Below are 14,928 nucleotides of genomic sequence, written 5' to 3' on the forward strand. Positions count from 1 at the left end.
AAAATGCTACCGTCATTTCTACTATCCTGAAATCCACAGCTCCTTCTAGGCAATAGCACACTGTTCAGTCTGCTTCTACACTAACCACACAAAACCTTAATTATATATCTTCTTCCCTTTTAAAGAAAATGATAGGTTTTTTGTGTCGGTTTCTGATTAAACCGAACTACATGAATACACAGATTTTTATCTATGATTAAGAAAGTTTCAAAATTAAATTTTCCCCTCAAGTACATCTAAATTACATTAAAAATCTGTTAAAAAAAAAAAAAAAAAGAAGAAGAAGAAGATGAACCTTGTGGAAATAATGTGTTTTAGGAGTCTTTTCCTGCTATTGTATCAAATTACTGGAACATTGAATTTCCTCGACAAAAATATTCAAAATAACTGTGCTCACAGCAGGACTAGAGAATGGTTGGATAATTCCCCATGATTTCTGCTACCAAAAGGGGCAACTGAGAAATGTTTAGAAAGGAAATCTGAGTTAATCAAAAGGATGAAGAAACTGCTTACAAAAATGTTTTACTGACCATCTAGTTATGTTTTGAGAGAACAAGAAAGGTACTAGCTTCCCATCTTTAACCCTCCTGCCCATGGCTGGGGGAGGGGAAGCTCCCTAACAGGTTCACTTTTGTTATTGTTTCTCAACGTCGCAACAAAAATAAAATCATTGCTTTTTCTGTCCTGTCCCTCATCTTTGCCTTTCTTGAGAGAAGTAAGGCTCTAGAAAATAGCTAAGATGGAAACTAGGGTGGGAAAGAAGTATCTGAAAGGCAAGTAAAAGGAGCAGTCCATTCTGAAGGAGATCAGCCCTAGGATTTCTTTGGAAGGAATGATGCTAAAGCTGAAACTCCAGTACTTTGGCCACCTCATGCGAAGAGTTGACTCATTGGAAAAGACTCTGATGCTGGGAGGGATTGGGGGCAGGAGGAGAAGGGGACGACAGAGGATGAGATGGCTGGATGGCATCACTGACTCGATGGACGTGAGTCTGAGTGAACTCTGGGAGTTGGTGATGGACAGGGAGGCCTGGCGTGCTGCGATTCATGGGGTTGCAAAGAGTCGGACACGACTGAGCGACTGATCTGATCTGATCATGCCATGTGAGTAAGAAGAGTAGTTTGGGGTCAGATCATTGACATCCAAGACCAAGAACAAGATAGAGGAGTTTTTGAGGAGAAGAGTGATTTGGCTAAATCTGTGAAAGATAAATCCTCCAGATGCACTCTCTTAGAGTGCAAATGCAGTTTTGCATTTCCTGCACAGAGGCAGGAAACTGCTTAGGATGCTCTGGGAAGGGTCTCTGGGTACTAGTCAAGGTCCTGGCAGGAAACAGGTCGCAGGTGGGCCGGGGAATTTCAGATTAACAAAGGGAATATTACAATAATGTGGACATGGCTTAAGGAAATTCACAAAGAATAGGACCACAATGGTAAAAGCCTTAACCACCCCTAGGCCTGCAAAGCAATTAGAGGAGCTGGGAGAGGTGCCTGCATGTGGAGAGATGCCTGATTAGAGCTATGGCCTTTCAGTTAGTAATCAGCCAACCCACACCAGTCTGCAGAGGGCTAGGGACAAGCAGGGTAGCGTGGCTGAGCGGTCTAAGGTACTGGGTTAAGGCTCCAGTCTCTTTGGGGGCGTGGGTTCAAATCGCATTGTTGCCAGCTCGCCTGGGAAATTCCATGGACAGAGGCAGGCTATACATAGTCCATGAGGTCTCAAAGATTCGGACAGGACTGAGCATGCAAGGGACAAACACGCCTTCATCCTTCTCTCTTCACTTCTGATCTGTCACTGCCTCCTGCTGGTCATATGTGGAAGCCAGAGCAGAGAGCAAAGTGGAGAAAGTACCTGGAGAAATGGAAGAGTTCCAGTCTAGGGTAAGGTCATGGTCGTGAGGATGACAAAGGAATAATACAGAGACAAATTTTAATAGACTGACTGGATTTATTTTATTTTATTTTTTTGGCTGTGGTGGGTCTTCACTGCTGTGCTCGGGCTTCTTCCACTGCAGAGTGAGGGCTGCTTTTCTTTGTGGTCCTCGAGTTTCTCATTAGAGTGGCTTCTCTTGTTGCAGAGCACGGGCTCCAGTTGCAGCTCACAGGCTCTAGAGCTTGGGCTCAGTAGTTGCGGCACAGGGGCTTAGTTCCTCTGCCACATGTGGGATCTTCCCTGACCGAGGATCGAATCTGTGTCCCTTGAATTGCAAGGCAGATTCTTAACCACTGGACCACCAGGGAAGCCCAACAGACTGGCTGAATTTAGAGATGGGAAGAGAGAGGCCAAGGATGATATCGTAGTGTCAAGCCTTACTAGACCAGAGCAGATGATTACATTAGTGAGCCTGGTTTTACTCATCGTTGCATTTCCAAAGCTCAGAACAGTGTTTTGGCCATAAAAGCCTTCTATAAACATTTGTTGGAGAGGGGGAAAAAGGTAGTTGGATGGAAGATGGAAGCACATTTTCAGGAAGATGATGGGTTATGTAGTCTTAGACATACTGAATTCAGACTATGGTGGAAGGGCCCAGCAGGTGATCAGAGATTAGAGTCTAGAGCTCTGAGAAGGAAAGAGGAAAAGATGTACCTCTAAGAATCATCTGCACAGCGGTAGCGGCTGACACAATGAAAGTGGATGAAATGGCACTGAGAGTCGGTATATAGAGAAAAGAAGAGGGGTCTGAGGACTGAACTTGGGATCTAGCTGCATTATGGGATAAAGAAGCAAAGACAAAGGGGAAAACCAGTAAGAGGAAAAGACAATATGTACAACCCTTTGCCATACTATTATAGCATATTCATATATATCTGCACATCCCTGGTAGGCTCTCTCTTTCTTAACACTGCACAGTCTTGCCCAACATAAACATGATCCAAATGCAAGCTGCCTCAATAAGATTAATATTCCTTAAAGCTCCAAATCCTGGTCTTACTAGTTTTGCTTACCTTGACTAGAACAGCCAACATTAATCCCTTTTTAATTTAGAAACTAGACTTATTCTTTCAAACAAGTGTGCATTGGACACCTGTTATATATCCAGTGCTAGGCTCAGCAAAGTGAAAGTAAAAATCAGTTTCCAGTCATCAAGGAAATTAAAATTTACTTGGATTATAAACATTAAACAATTCAAGTTCAATGAAGAGTTGACCTATATGATTCAAACCAAATAGCATTTCATCCAGTGAGAATTCATACCATTCAACGTCTATCTACACCTGCTCTTTTTTCCCTAACTCAAAAGACTGACAAAAGAGCTCAATTCTACATAGCTGTACTTCCTGTTAAAGGCTTAATCATGCCATATTGTAAATTTCTCTTAACCTTTCTTTCTTCTCCACTGTTCCATAAGGTCTCATTAATCTTTGCATCTAGTGTCTCAAACATGGTAGTCATTCAAATGTTTGTTGAATGAATGAATCTAAGCCAAGCCCAGAATAGTTATATCAGTGTCCTCAACGCTCTCCTACGGCAAACCCCAAGAGCTTTAAGGTCCAAGAAGGTTACCTAATAAGACCTATGACCTGGCCTCAGCCCCATGGGATGATTGGTATTAAGGACTTAGTGTTGAGTGTTAAGGCAAACATTCAGAAAATCCCCCAGCAAATCCTAAAATGCTTTTAAAAAAGAGGAAGAAAGAATATTAGAGCTAAATTCCTGAGGCATAAATTGCGGTCACGAAATGTCTGCTGAGTGAATGAACAGAGCAGAGCTGAGATAAGTCAATCAGCTCAAGAAGAGCCCAATCTTAGGGAGCAAGTGTGACAGGTATGTGTCTAAAGCCCTCTTTAGCAGACACTCAAGTGAATCTATTTCCTAATGGCTATAATGTCCATTTCTATGGGTTAATTCTTCAGCTAACCCCTTCTTCACTACTCCCAGTGAAGTGAAAGTCACTCAGTCGTGTCCAACTCTTTGCAACCCCAGGGACTATACAGTCTGTGGAATTCTTTAGGCCAGAATACTGGACTGGGTAGACTTTCCCTTCTCCAGGGGATCTTCCCAACCTAACCTACTCCCAACTTCCCATTAAAGGAAAACAAAACCTGTCAACCACACAATCAGCAGTGCCTCCCACAATTGACTACACCTATGGCTTCCCTGGTGGCTCAGATGGTAAAGAAGGTGCCTGTAATGCAGGAGACCTGGGTTCAATCCCTAGGTTGAGAAGTTCCCCTGGAGAAGGAAATGGCAACCCACTCCAGTATTCTTCCTTGGAGAATTCTATGAACAGAGAAGCCCAGCAGGCTACAGTCCATGGGGTCTCAAAGAATTGGATTCAACTGAGCAACTAACACTTTGACTTTCATGGCTTCCCCGGAGGCTCAGATGGTAAAGAAGCTGCCTGCTGTGCAAACCCAGGCCCTAGTTCGATCCCTGGGTTGGGAAGATCCCCTGGAGAAGGGAATGGCAACCCACTCCAGTATTCTTGCCTGGAGAATTCCACGGACAGAGGTCCATGGAGTCGCAAAGAGTTGGAGATCACTGAGCAACTAACCGCTTTCATTTCCATTCATCACTAAGATATTTTGTTAAAATGAAGGTTCTGAGTCATAACATCTGGGCTAAGGCCAGAGATTCTTCATTTCTAACAAGCTCCCAGATGATACTGTACTGCTGGTCAACAGACCACACTTTTCGAGTATCAAGAATCTGGAAGACATTGCAGAGAATATGTGTGTAGTCTTAGAGCCAGAGTTCAGATCTCTCCTGCTCCCACACTTCCTGGCTGTATAACCTTAGACAAGTCATTTTACTTCTCTGAGCCTGCTTCTGTCATCAGTGGAATATAGTGAATAACAATAGCCAACACTTACTGAATGCTTACAATGTACCAGGAACTAATGCTTCATGTTCATCAACTTATGAATAGGACTTAAGTTAAACAACCTGACCAATGTGGGTACAAGAAACCCAGATCTTATTCTAGGTAGCTTGATTCAAGAACCTGGTATTTAATCACTGTATAAGACTGCCTTTTCAGCAGAGTTCCCAGAGCCATGATGAGAATTAAATAATAATTCGTATTCAGCTCACATTTATTGAGCACTCATATGCTCAAGACCCCAGTGTAAGCTCCCCTGGGAGCATATTAACTCATTTATCTTCACGGCAGACCTGGGAGGTAATATTTGCAATCCCATCTTACAGGTTTAAAAATAGGCACAAACAAGTTACACAGCCGAAGGTCACAACACCAGAGCGGTCAAGGTCGGAACCCAGGCGGTTTAACAGCTGAGCCCCGCGCTCTTCTGCCATCAGCCAGGAGAGGAAGTGGCCCCGGACTCCGGGGACCAGATCGCCGGGATGGGGGCACAGCCGCGCCCCTTCAGGGCGGACTAACCTCCAGGCCCGCTCGCTCCCAAAGAAAACCAAGTCTCCGTCTCCACTTAGCTTTCTGTACATCCCCGGGTGAAGTGCCCACACCCAGGGGCACACCATGAACAGGTGTCAGGGCTCTGGTGAAAATGACTGGCTAAACATCTTGAGAACTGACTTTCTACACACACTAAAACTAACAGTCGCTCCGGGACCCCCTTAATCCGCGGCCCCCAAACTTGCCCAGCTCGCACAGGACCACTCCCTCCCGCAGCTGCATCCTGGGAGCCAAGGTCCCAATCAGGCGTCGGAATTCGTAGATTCGGCTCCGCCTACCTCCGGCCTCCACCCCAAAGGCCGCCTCTAATCTCATCTGCTCTCTAACACCGCCCTCTGCCGGCCGTTCCTCGGGTAGCCGGCTCCTTGAGCCCCTTCCGGGTGCCCCGGAAGCGGAACTTTCTCTTCCGGGTCGAGCGTCCGGGAAGTCGCACGTGTTTGTGGTGCGCGGCTTTAACCCGTGTGGGAGGAGACGTGACTGGAACTGTCTCCCAGAGGCAGCGAGCCGAACCGGAGCCATGGAGGGCCAGAGCGTGGAAGAGCTGCTGGCAAAGGCGGAGCGGGACGAGGCAGAGAAGTTGCAGCGCATCACGGTGCAGAAGGAATTGGAGCTGGAGTTCGACCTGGGTAATTTGCTGGCCTCTGACCGGAACCCCCCGACCGGCCTGCGGCTCGCGGGACCCACACAGGAGGCCGAGCTGAGGGCCCTGGCGCGGGACAACACGCAGCTGCTCATCAACCAGCTGTGGCAGCTGCCTACCGAGCGCGTGGAGGAGGCGCTGGTGGCAAGGCTGCCGGAACCCAGCACTCGTCTGCCGCGCGAGAAGCCGGTGCCCAGGCCGCGGCCGCTTACTCGCTGGCAGCAGTTTGCGCGCCTCAAGGGTATCCGTCCCAAGAAGAAGACCAATCTGGTGTGGGACGAAGTGAGCGGCCAGTGGCGCCGCCGCTGGGGCTACCAGCGCGCCCGCGACGACACCAAGGAGTGGCTGATCGAGGTGCCGGGCAATGCCGACCCCATGGAGGACCAGTTCGCCAAGCGGATTCAGGCTAAGAAGGAACGGGTGGCCAAAAACGAACTGAACCGGCTGCGTAACCTGGCCCGCGCGCACAAGATGCAGCTGCCCAGCGCGGCCGGCATGCACCCTACTGGACACCAGAGTAAGGAGGAGCTGGGCCGCGCCATGCAAGTGGCCAAGGTCTCCACAGCCTCTGTGGGGCGCTTCCAGGAGCGTCTGCCCAAGGAGAAGGCGCCCAGGGGCTCTGGCAAGAAGAGGAAGTTTCAGCCTCTTTTCGGGGACTTTGCGGCCGAGAGAAAGAGCCAGTTGGAGATGCTGCGAGTGATGAACAGCAAAAAGCCTCAGATGGACATTACGAGGGCCACCAATAAGCAGATGAGAGAGGAGGACCAGGAGGAGGCGGCTAAGCGGAGGAAAATGAGTCAGAAGGGCAAGAGAAAGGGGGGCCGACAGGGTCCCGGGAGTAAGAGGAAAGGGGGCACTCCCAGCCAAGGAGGGAAGAGGAAAGGGGGTCTGGGAGGCAAGATGAATTCCGGGCCTCCCGGCCTGAGTGGCAAGAGAAAAGGGGGGCAACACCAAGGAGGAAAGAGGAGGAGGTAAATTTCATCCTTGGACCTTCTCCTAAACCAAGAACTGTACTTATGCTAAGTTCTAGATACAGTACCCAGATGCACAAGATTTGGCCACTGCCTTCATTGAGCTTGAGGTTAAAGGGCCAGGACTACCCTCCTCTGAAGATGATATGTAAATATTGGACTGGACACATTAATGTATTAACCACAACCAAAACTCTGGCTGGAGATTAAAGGTTGTATTTAAGGACATCTGAAGTAGGGAAAGAATCTGTGAAAACTAGGAATGAGTTTTAAACAGCCTTTTTTTTTCTCTCTTTAAACTTTGGATGGGGTTTAAGGGAGAGACTTAATAGCTGGGTTTTGCATCATTTTGATGACAAGTTTGTGTATTTACTAAAGCATGTGGGAACAGAAAGGTTACATTTTAAGTAAAACCAATGACCTGGATACCTGGTACAGATTATTTTCATTTACTTTCTAGAAAACATAGCAGCTAAATTATGATTTCAGCAAGACAACTTTTATTAGAAAAACTCATCCTGCTTTTGGTGTCAGATATAATACTGAAAGTGTGTCTCTTTCAAAAATAAAATTTGATGCTTTTCAACACTGAAAACATTAATTTGCTGTAAATGATAAATTTGGGCTTCACTAAATAATGGTAATAATCCTCAATCGTAATTTTTTTTTTAATGTTTGTTTATTTGGCTGTGCTGGGTCTTAGTTGCAGTATGTGGGATCTAGTTCCCAGACTAGGGATCAGACCCAGGCCCCCTGTATTGGGAGTGTGGAATCCTGGCCACTGGACCACCAGGGAAGTCCTAATCCTAATTTTATACTTAAATCTTTATCAGTATTTATATTGCAGGTTTTTTTTTTTAAAGCTTCAAGTGGGATCTGTTTGGGGAAGAGAGAAAGAAACCTACAAAATCCTTACTTGCAATATTACTACTATCTTTTGATTCATTTGTCAAATTGACCTGCTGCTGCTAAGTCACTTCAGTCGTGTCCGACTCTGTGTGACCCCATAGATGGCAGCCCACCAGGCTCCCCCATCCCTGGGATTCTCCAGGCAAGAACACTGGAGTGGATTGCCATTTCCTTCTCCAATGCGTGAAAGGAAAAAATGAAAGTGAAGTCGCTCAGTCGTCCCCGACTCTTAGAGACCGCATGGACTGCAGCCCACCAGGCTCCTCTGTCCATGGGATTTTCCGGGCAAGAGTACTGGAGTGGGGTGCCATTGCCTTAAGCTGATCTGATTAGGAGGTGAAACATTTACAGTTATCCTGGATGTCTTTCCCTAACAGATTTCAGTAACTCGTCTTTGTAAAACTAAATACCTCCTGAAAAGGATTCACAGTATACAGATCTAGAATGGGGGAGCTTTTCTGCTGTTGTTATAGCTCTGGGGAGCCACCCTACTCTTGCTTTTTGGTCTGACACCTGATAGGAAATTGAGAGTTTGTTTCATTTTTCCATTGTCCAATTTTTATATGTTACTTCTAGAAATTGCTATGAAGATGAGATTAATTCCGATTTCATAATAGGTTACTAAAAACACATGTTCAACTTACTGTCTCATACCTTCTGACAAAGCTGAACTGTGCCATCACTGATCATTGTTTCCACTGGGGCCTGGAGCACTTGGTGCTGTAAGCCCTCCCTTCTCATGTAACCATGGCAAGTTTTAACCGTTGATTAAAAAAAGAAAGCATAATGGTATCCTGAACAGCTTCTTCCAAACCAAACCGTTAATAGAGCATTTAACACCTTTTAAATTCTTCTCAACTGTCTGGGATTTTTTGTTGTTTGTTTTGTTTGGGAATTTTTCTGGCTTTTGTTTTGTGACTTGATCTAGCTGCTAAGTCGCTTCAGTCATGTCTGATTCTGTGAGACCCCATAGATGGCAGCCCAGGCTCCCCCATCCCTGGGATTCTCCAGGCAAGAACACTGGAGTGGGTTGCCATTTCCTTCTCTAACTAGTCTTGTTTAAAAAAAAAAGTCGGGGTGGGGGGGGGGCTGTTTGCAAAGTTCTTATTTACCGTTAAATTTAAATGCAGTTGTGTTTATTCTGAAAATACACTTAAGGCAAAAGAGCATTTTAAAGGATTTAGGGAGGGGGTGAGGGGGCGCTGCCCTTGTTTCTCCCTCCCCCACGTCCTTGCCTTGTGAAATAGAGCGTTTTATCTAGAGACAGGAGAGCAGATCAAAACCCTACAGAGCAGTTACCTGTATGGCAATTTCAAAGGTGGACGATGAGACATTGCAGCTGGGGCAGCCGTAGCTTCAACTAGTGGGAAAATGTTCGGCCGCCAAGCGCTGTGGCTGGGGTGAGCGGAGGAGAAGCGGAGGCCGGGATTGGCCGGCGGCGGAGGGGGCGTCGCCGGGGGGAGGAAGACTCGGCTCAGCCATGGCCGCCGCTCGCTCTCGGGTAGTGCACTTGCTGAGGCTTCTGCAACGCGCAGCGTGAGTGCGGGGCCGGACGGGCGGCGGGCAGGCAGGGGACCCGAGGGTGCGGCCGAGCCCACGCAGCCCCCGGGGAGCGACCCGCCCGGGCCCGCGCGTTCTTCCTCGGATCTTTTTCCGGGACGCGGTACCGCAGAGCGCGGCGGCCTGGACTCCGCTGTCAGTGTGCCAAGTAGCCAAGGAGCCAAAAGCAGCCGCTTGTACTTCGTCTGATCTACCGTTGAAACTAAGGTCGAGAGAGGAGAGCTCCAGGTCCCAGTCGAGGCAGACAGAGGACAGCTTGGCACAGTGACCAAGACAAATGCATGTATCCAACCAGCACATACTGAGTGTATGGTAATGCATCAGAAACTATTCTAGGTGCTGGGGATACAAGGACAAGAGGCTTTGGATCAGTTTAAAGTTAGCAGAGACTTGCATGAGGGGATAGCAGTGAAGTTAGGTATTGGTTCAGTGGTAGCATTCTTCCCTTCCACGTGGGAGGTCTGGGTTCTGATTCCTGGCCAATGCAATGTCCTTATGTTGGGGCTTCCCAGGTGGCACAGTGGTAAAGAAATCTCTGCCAATGCTGACACAAGAGAGCCGGGTTTGATCCCTGGGTGGGGAAGATCCCCTGAAGAAGGAAATGGCAACCTGCTGCAGTATTTTTGCTTGGAAACATCCCAAGGACCAGTCCATGGAGTCACGAAGAGTCGGACATGACTTAGCTACTGAGCACATGCACGGGTGAAAGGGGTCTGTGCAGAACGCAGAGGACAGAGGGTGCAGGAGAGAGGGAGGGATGTGAAGACAGAGGTGAACCGCAAGGGACTCAGCCACACATATACATGCATACATTCTCCCCCAAACTCCCCTTCCATCCAGGTTGCCACATAACATTGAGCAGAGTTCTATGTACTTGCTATACGTTAAGTCCTTGTTGGTTATCATTTTTAAATACAGCAGTGTGTACATGTCAATCCCAAACTGGGTTGGGGTGGGGGGAGGGGGTAGTGGGTGAGGGGGTTGATGATGCAGGAGAGCAAAGGAAGAACTGTTGGTAGTGATGTTTTGAGAAGCTGAGCAGAGCTGAGATTTAGTGTGCAGGGGAGAGGTTGGCCTTTGCTAAGATATGGCCAGTTTATCAGTGATACCAGGAAGGAAGTCAAAATTATTGTGCCAGACCCAGAAGGTGTGTAGATGAGAGCCTGGCTGTAACTTTGCAGAGTTCAGGAGGCCAAGGAAATGAAGTCAACAGGATGTGGGTGAGGAAGAGAGAAACCAGAGGGTGAGCAAGCCAGAGGGGAGAGGAGGGTGAGAGTTTTAAGCATGAAACTCTTAACTATGATAACAAGGATCAAGTAAGGGGAAGGATGGGACATAGGGGACAGATGGAGGTCCAAAGAAGGCAAGAGGGGGTGGAATTCAGACTACAACTGAGGAGTAGAAATGATGAATTGAGATAGCCTGAGAGCTTGGAAATTATATAACAAAAAGAGAAGCGGAGTGTCCTCCCACAGTGTCGAATTTTCCTTCCCTTTGAGCCCCTCTTCTTGTCCTGGAGGGGCATAAAGCAGCGAAGGACCTAGAAGGTAATGCCAAGTGAAGGACAACTCTGGGACCCTGCATTATTCGGTTTTCTCCGCGGGAGCCTGCAGATGACTCAGGCCCTCCGGGATGCTCCAGAAGAAACCCTTACACGTGGCGCTTTCCGCGGCGCCCACCAGATGGCAACCTCAACTCACGCTGGCGACTCACACCCGACCACGCCCGTGTTCACTTAATTGAGTTTTTGAGATCTTGACTATCATTGAGTTTAACGCTTTTCCTTCCTTCCCCTTTCCCTTCTGCCCTCTCCCTTCTCAGAGGTTTTCAGTCCAAGTTTGCAGGCGGCGGTCGGGGATGGTGGGGTGGGGGGTATGCACGCGCTTACCTGCGGGACCCACCAAGACAGGGTCCCGTGGGCAATAGAAACACAAACCCTTTTGCGAGGCTCAATCGGATGGTGGTAAACAGAAGAGGAAGCCAGAGATGGGACTGACCAAGGACTAGGAGGCGACCAAGATGTGGAAGTCAAGGGAGGGAACCTCTAGAAAGAGGAACACATGGGATATCTGTAGAGGAGCGGACTGAGGTAAGGGATTGGGGAGAAGAAGGTGACAGGTGTGATCTCGGTTTAGGGGGACACGGAGAGCAGGAAATCCTGGAGCCGAGAAAGGCCAGAGGCGCCACGTGGTGACCAGAGGGGGCCTACTGGCCACTGAGGGCTTCCAGAGGAAGCAGCCCAGAGCCTGTTTGAACACCCTGAAGACAATGGGAAAATACAAGGAAAGTTCAGGAGGAGAGAAGTAGGGTCTGAGGTGCGAGTCCTTAACACTGGGTCAATTTGGCCAAGGCTCCTAACCTAGTAAGAAGTGAGACCTCATCTTAAACTTTATTGTAGCCCAGGAGCACTCATCTCAGTTCCCCACGTCATTAACTGCTGCAGAAGAATAACCCTACAATGCTGGAAAGACTCTGAGTTGGCTTTTTGTCCATAGTGATTTCTGGCTTTTTCTATCGTGCAGTGTTTGTCAATAGCCGCTACTTTGAAAGCATCTTAAAACTAGAATGCAATGTATGTTACTTTAAAACTTCCTAGCTTCAGATTTTCTGGTTTCACTCTCTTTTTTCTTTTTCTGATTCCCTAGATGCCAGTGCCCGAGTCATTCTCATACTTATTCCCAAGGTAATAATACATTTTGTGTCTAGCCGCAATTTCAATTTCCACATTTGGCAATGCATTTGGACAAAGTCAAAGCATGTGAGAGGAAGACTGATGCAGATGGTTGCTTTGCTCTTGAAACTGGTAACATGTAGTTCTAATTATCTGGAGAAGGATCGGCAGCCCACTCCAGTGTTCTTGCCTGAAGAATCCCATGGACAGAGGAGCCTGGAGGGCAGCAGTCCATGGGGTCGCAAAAGAGCTGGACATGACTGAGCAACTGAACAACCGCAGTTCTAATTATGTCAGCTGAATGCTATTTATAATGTCTTTCTTTTTGAAATAAAATTATGTGCCAAAGCTAAAAATGGTAATGCAAATAGGATATTAGGATGGTCTGAGTTCATCAAATAGAATTAAGTTGAAATCTTCGAAAGATTCTAATACATTGCAAAAAAGAGTCTAAAGAACAGTGTGGTTCCCAGAAGGAAAAAAAAATTGTATTGATGTTTAAAATAACACTATTTCTTAATAATTAAAAATGACAAAAAGTTTTCGGTTCCTACAGACATCTTAATCCTTACCAAGTCCATTGTCCACAGTGAACAGCAGGAGCTCACTGTAAGTTCAACATGTCCCCAGAATGTCACATGAATTATAGTGCCACAAAAACTGATTTCACCTCTTAGGAGAAAAGGTCACATCCTAACAGTTGTAAGGGATGAAAAAGGAGCCTAAGCAGAAATTCACCAAGAAGCTGATTGGGAGTAGAACAGATAGAGTAACTAACCAAGGACTATTTCCTGCCATGAGAGTGACTCATTCTTTAGGACCAGCCAAGGGACCACCCCAGTCTTTAACAGCCAACTACCAAGCAGAAGCATGCTATGCCTTTTCAGCCCTCATGGACACATGCAGAATTTTGTCTTCAGCTGCTTTTCTGCAATTCTTAACTTAGTTTCAACAACAAATCAGTAATGTTTCCTATTTGGGACAATAAAATTAGTAATTTAGAGAAAGATAATCTCAGTGTTTTCTAAGATCCAGTTTATGTCTTTTCCTAAATTTTAGTTACTGGAGTAATAGACAATTTCTTTAAAGCCTGTCAGTATCAAAGAAATTTGAAATACGATTAAGGATACCCTTGCCCTCTACCAAAGGTAGACTGTTATCCAGTTGTGGTCTCCTTTCTTTGTCTTGTTAAAAAAAAATGGTAGTGAAAATTGTTCCATAGACTTTTTTCCAATCTTATGACTGGTCAAGACTGATAACAATAAGTAGATGAAAACAAAGATAAAATCCACTAATTAGAGACTTCTTGTTGTTCCAATAAGACAAAAAAAAATTTTTTTGCCACAGCTAAACCTGGCACCTTGCAAAGAAATATCCATTTATAAAAATGTTTATTAAATTTCCCAGAGAAAACTCAATAGTTCATAGGCATAAGCTTGAAAAATATCTTAGTGTGATAAGCACCCTCCATAGAGAGAAGTTTTATTTAAATAATCACAGTTATTAAAGAAGTGTAAGCAGGACTCTAATGAATGAATGTACTAATAGTTGTTCTCTAATAATAATCAAACTCCAAGCATCTAGAGGATTTTTTTCTAGCAGATTTTTACTCATTATGTTTTTAAAAGTATATTTTAATTTCAATGGAGAAAAGATTTTAAATAAGTTTATTTTCACAGTCTGCATCAAGTTAGCATTACATTGTCTTAAAATGCAGAGTTTAATTTGAATTGAATAGGCAACAATGAAACTGAGAAATGTATTTTAAGTAAGGCTTCAAAGGAGATATTTACATTCAACTGCTGAAATCCCAACTTACTATCAAATAGCAATATCTTTGCTCTGTTTCTAAGGCCTACTCTGATGCTAACTTTTGTACTTCTAGCTCCTGGACTTTCACCTTCTGGGAAAACAACAGATTATGCCTTCGAGGTAGATCTAATTATTCATTCTTTTTAAAAAATATTTATTTCTGTATGTATAATATTTGGCTGCCAGATTTTCGTTGCAGCAAGTGGGATCTTTTTTTAGTCGTAGCATGCAAACTCTTAGTTTTGACATGTGGGATCTAGTTCCCTGACCAGGGATTGAACCCAGGCCTACTGCATTGGGAGAGCAGAGTCTTAGACACTGGACCACCAGGGAAGTCCCTATTCATTCATTCTTTTATGAATGACCTGAAAAAATACAACCAGAGTATTTCCCTAATGCATTACTATCTCATTTGAAGTCTGTTATTAATTGATGTTCCCTAACCTTATTGTTTGATCAGCACCTATTTAGCAAAGTATTTTGTCAGGATAATGGAATATAAATATTCTGGTAACATGAGTAATGCCTAGAATACTGTCTTCTGTACAGCCATTAAAACAGGACAGATTCCCGTTTCTACAGACTCCATCATATATGTTGTATGATGAATCTTCTTTAGTTTTGTAACTATAACAGCCCCCCAAAGAGGTTCAAGTAATCTTTGAAGCAGGAATAAAAGAACAATTAATTCTGATGAATTTTTTTATCACACTGTGATTACATAATTATATGTTAAATCTCTGTCTCCTCCTAGTTTAGGGATCATAAATTAAAATGTGACCAGAGGCCTGACAGTTAATCATTCCAGGCGCAGACTGGGACGATGGGGCTGAGCTGGCTGAGAGTACAGGCCCATCTGAAGGGTGCAATCTGCCCTTAGCCCCACTTGGTTGCTGCCACACTGGAATGCAGCCAGTACTGCCTGATTGAGGTCTTCCCAGGTGGTGCTAGTGGTAAAGAACCCACTTGACAGTACAGGCGACATCAAAGA

General features: G+C 45.7%; 2 protein-coding genes across 4 annotated transcripts in view; both read left to right on the forward strand.

The window, feature by feature from the left end:
* The first annotated feature begins 5,770 nt into the window (after positions 1 to 5,770).
* On the forward strand, positions 5,771 to 7,639 carry RRS1 (ribosome biogenesis regulator homolog). Its single transcript, XM_027561092.1, has one exon. It carries the CDS (start codon positions 5,892 to 5,894, stop codon positions 6,987 to 6,989), a length of 1,098 nt encoding a protein of 365 aa, XP_027416893.1. The 5' UTR covers positions 5,771 to 5,891; the 3' UTR covers positions 6,990 to 7,639.
* Positions 7,640 to 9,323: 1,684 nt separating this feature from the next.
* Positions 9,324 to 14,928, forward strand: part of ADHFE1 (alcohol dehydrogenase, iron containing 1) — a 32,978-nt gene continuing 27,373 nt past the window's right edge. For 2 of the 3 annotated variants that reach the window (XM_027561093.1, XM_027561095.1), the window contains exons 1-3: positions 9,324 to 9,430; positions 12,100 to 12,137; positions 14,011 to 14,057. In XM_027561093.1, coding sequence (XP_027416894.1) covers positions 9,375 to 9,430; positions 12,100 to 12,137; positions 14,011 to 14,057 — 141 coding nt within the window. In that variant the 5' untranslated portion in view covers positions 9,324 to 9,374. Of the gene's footprint in view, positions 9,431 to 9,519; positions 9,767 to 12,099; positions 12,138 to 14,010; positions 14,058 to 14,928 lie in introns of those variants that run through there. The other variant, XM_027561094.1, reaches the window with a different exon arrangement.

This window comes from Bos indicus x Bos taurus, chromosome 14, assembly GCF_003369695.1.
Source record: "Bos indicus x Bos taurus breed Angus x Brahman F1 hybrid chromosome 14, Bos_hybrid_MaternalHap_v2.0, whole genome shotgun sequence".
Lineage (NCBI taxonomy): Eukaryota > Metazoa > Chordata > Mammalia > Artiodactyla > Bovidae > Bos > Bos indicus x Bos taurus.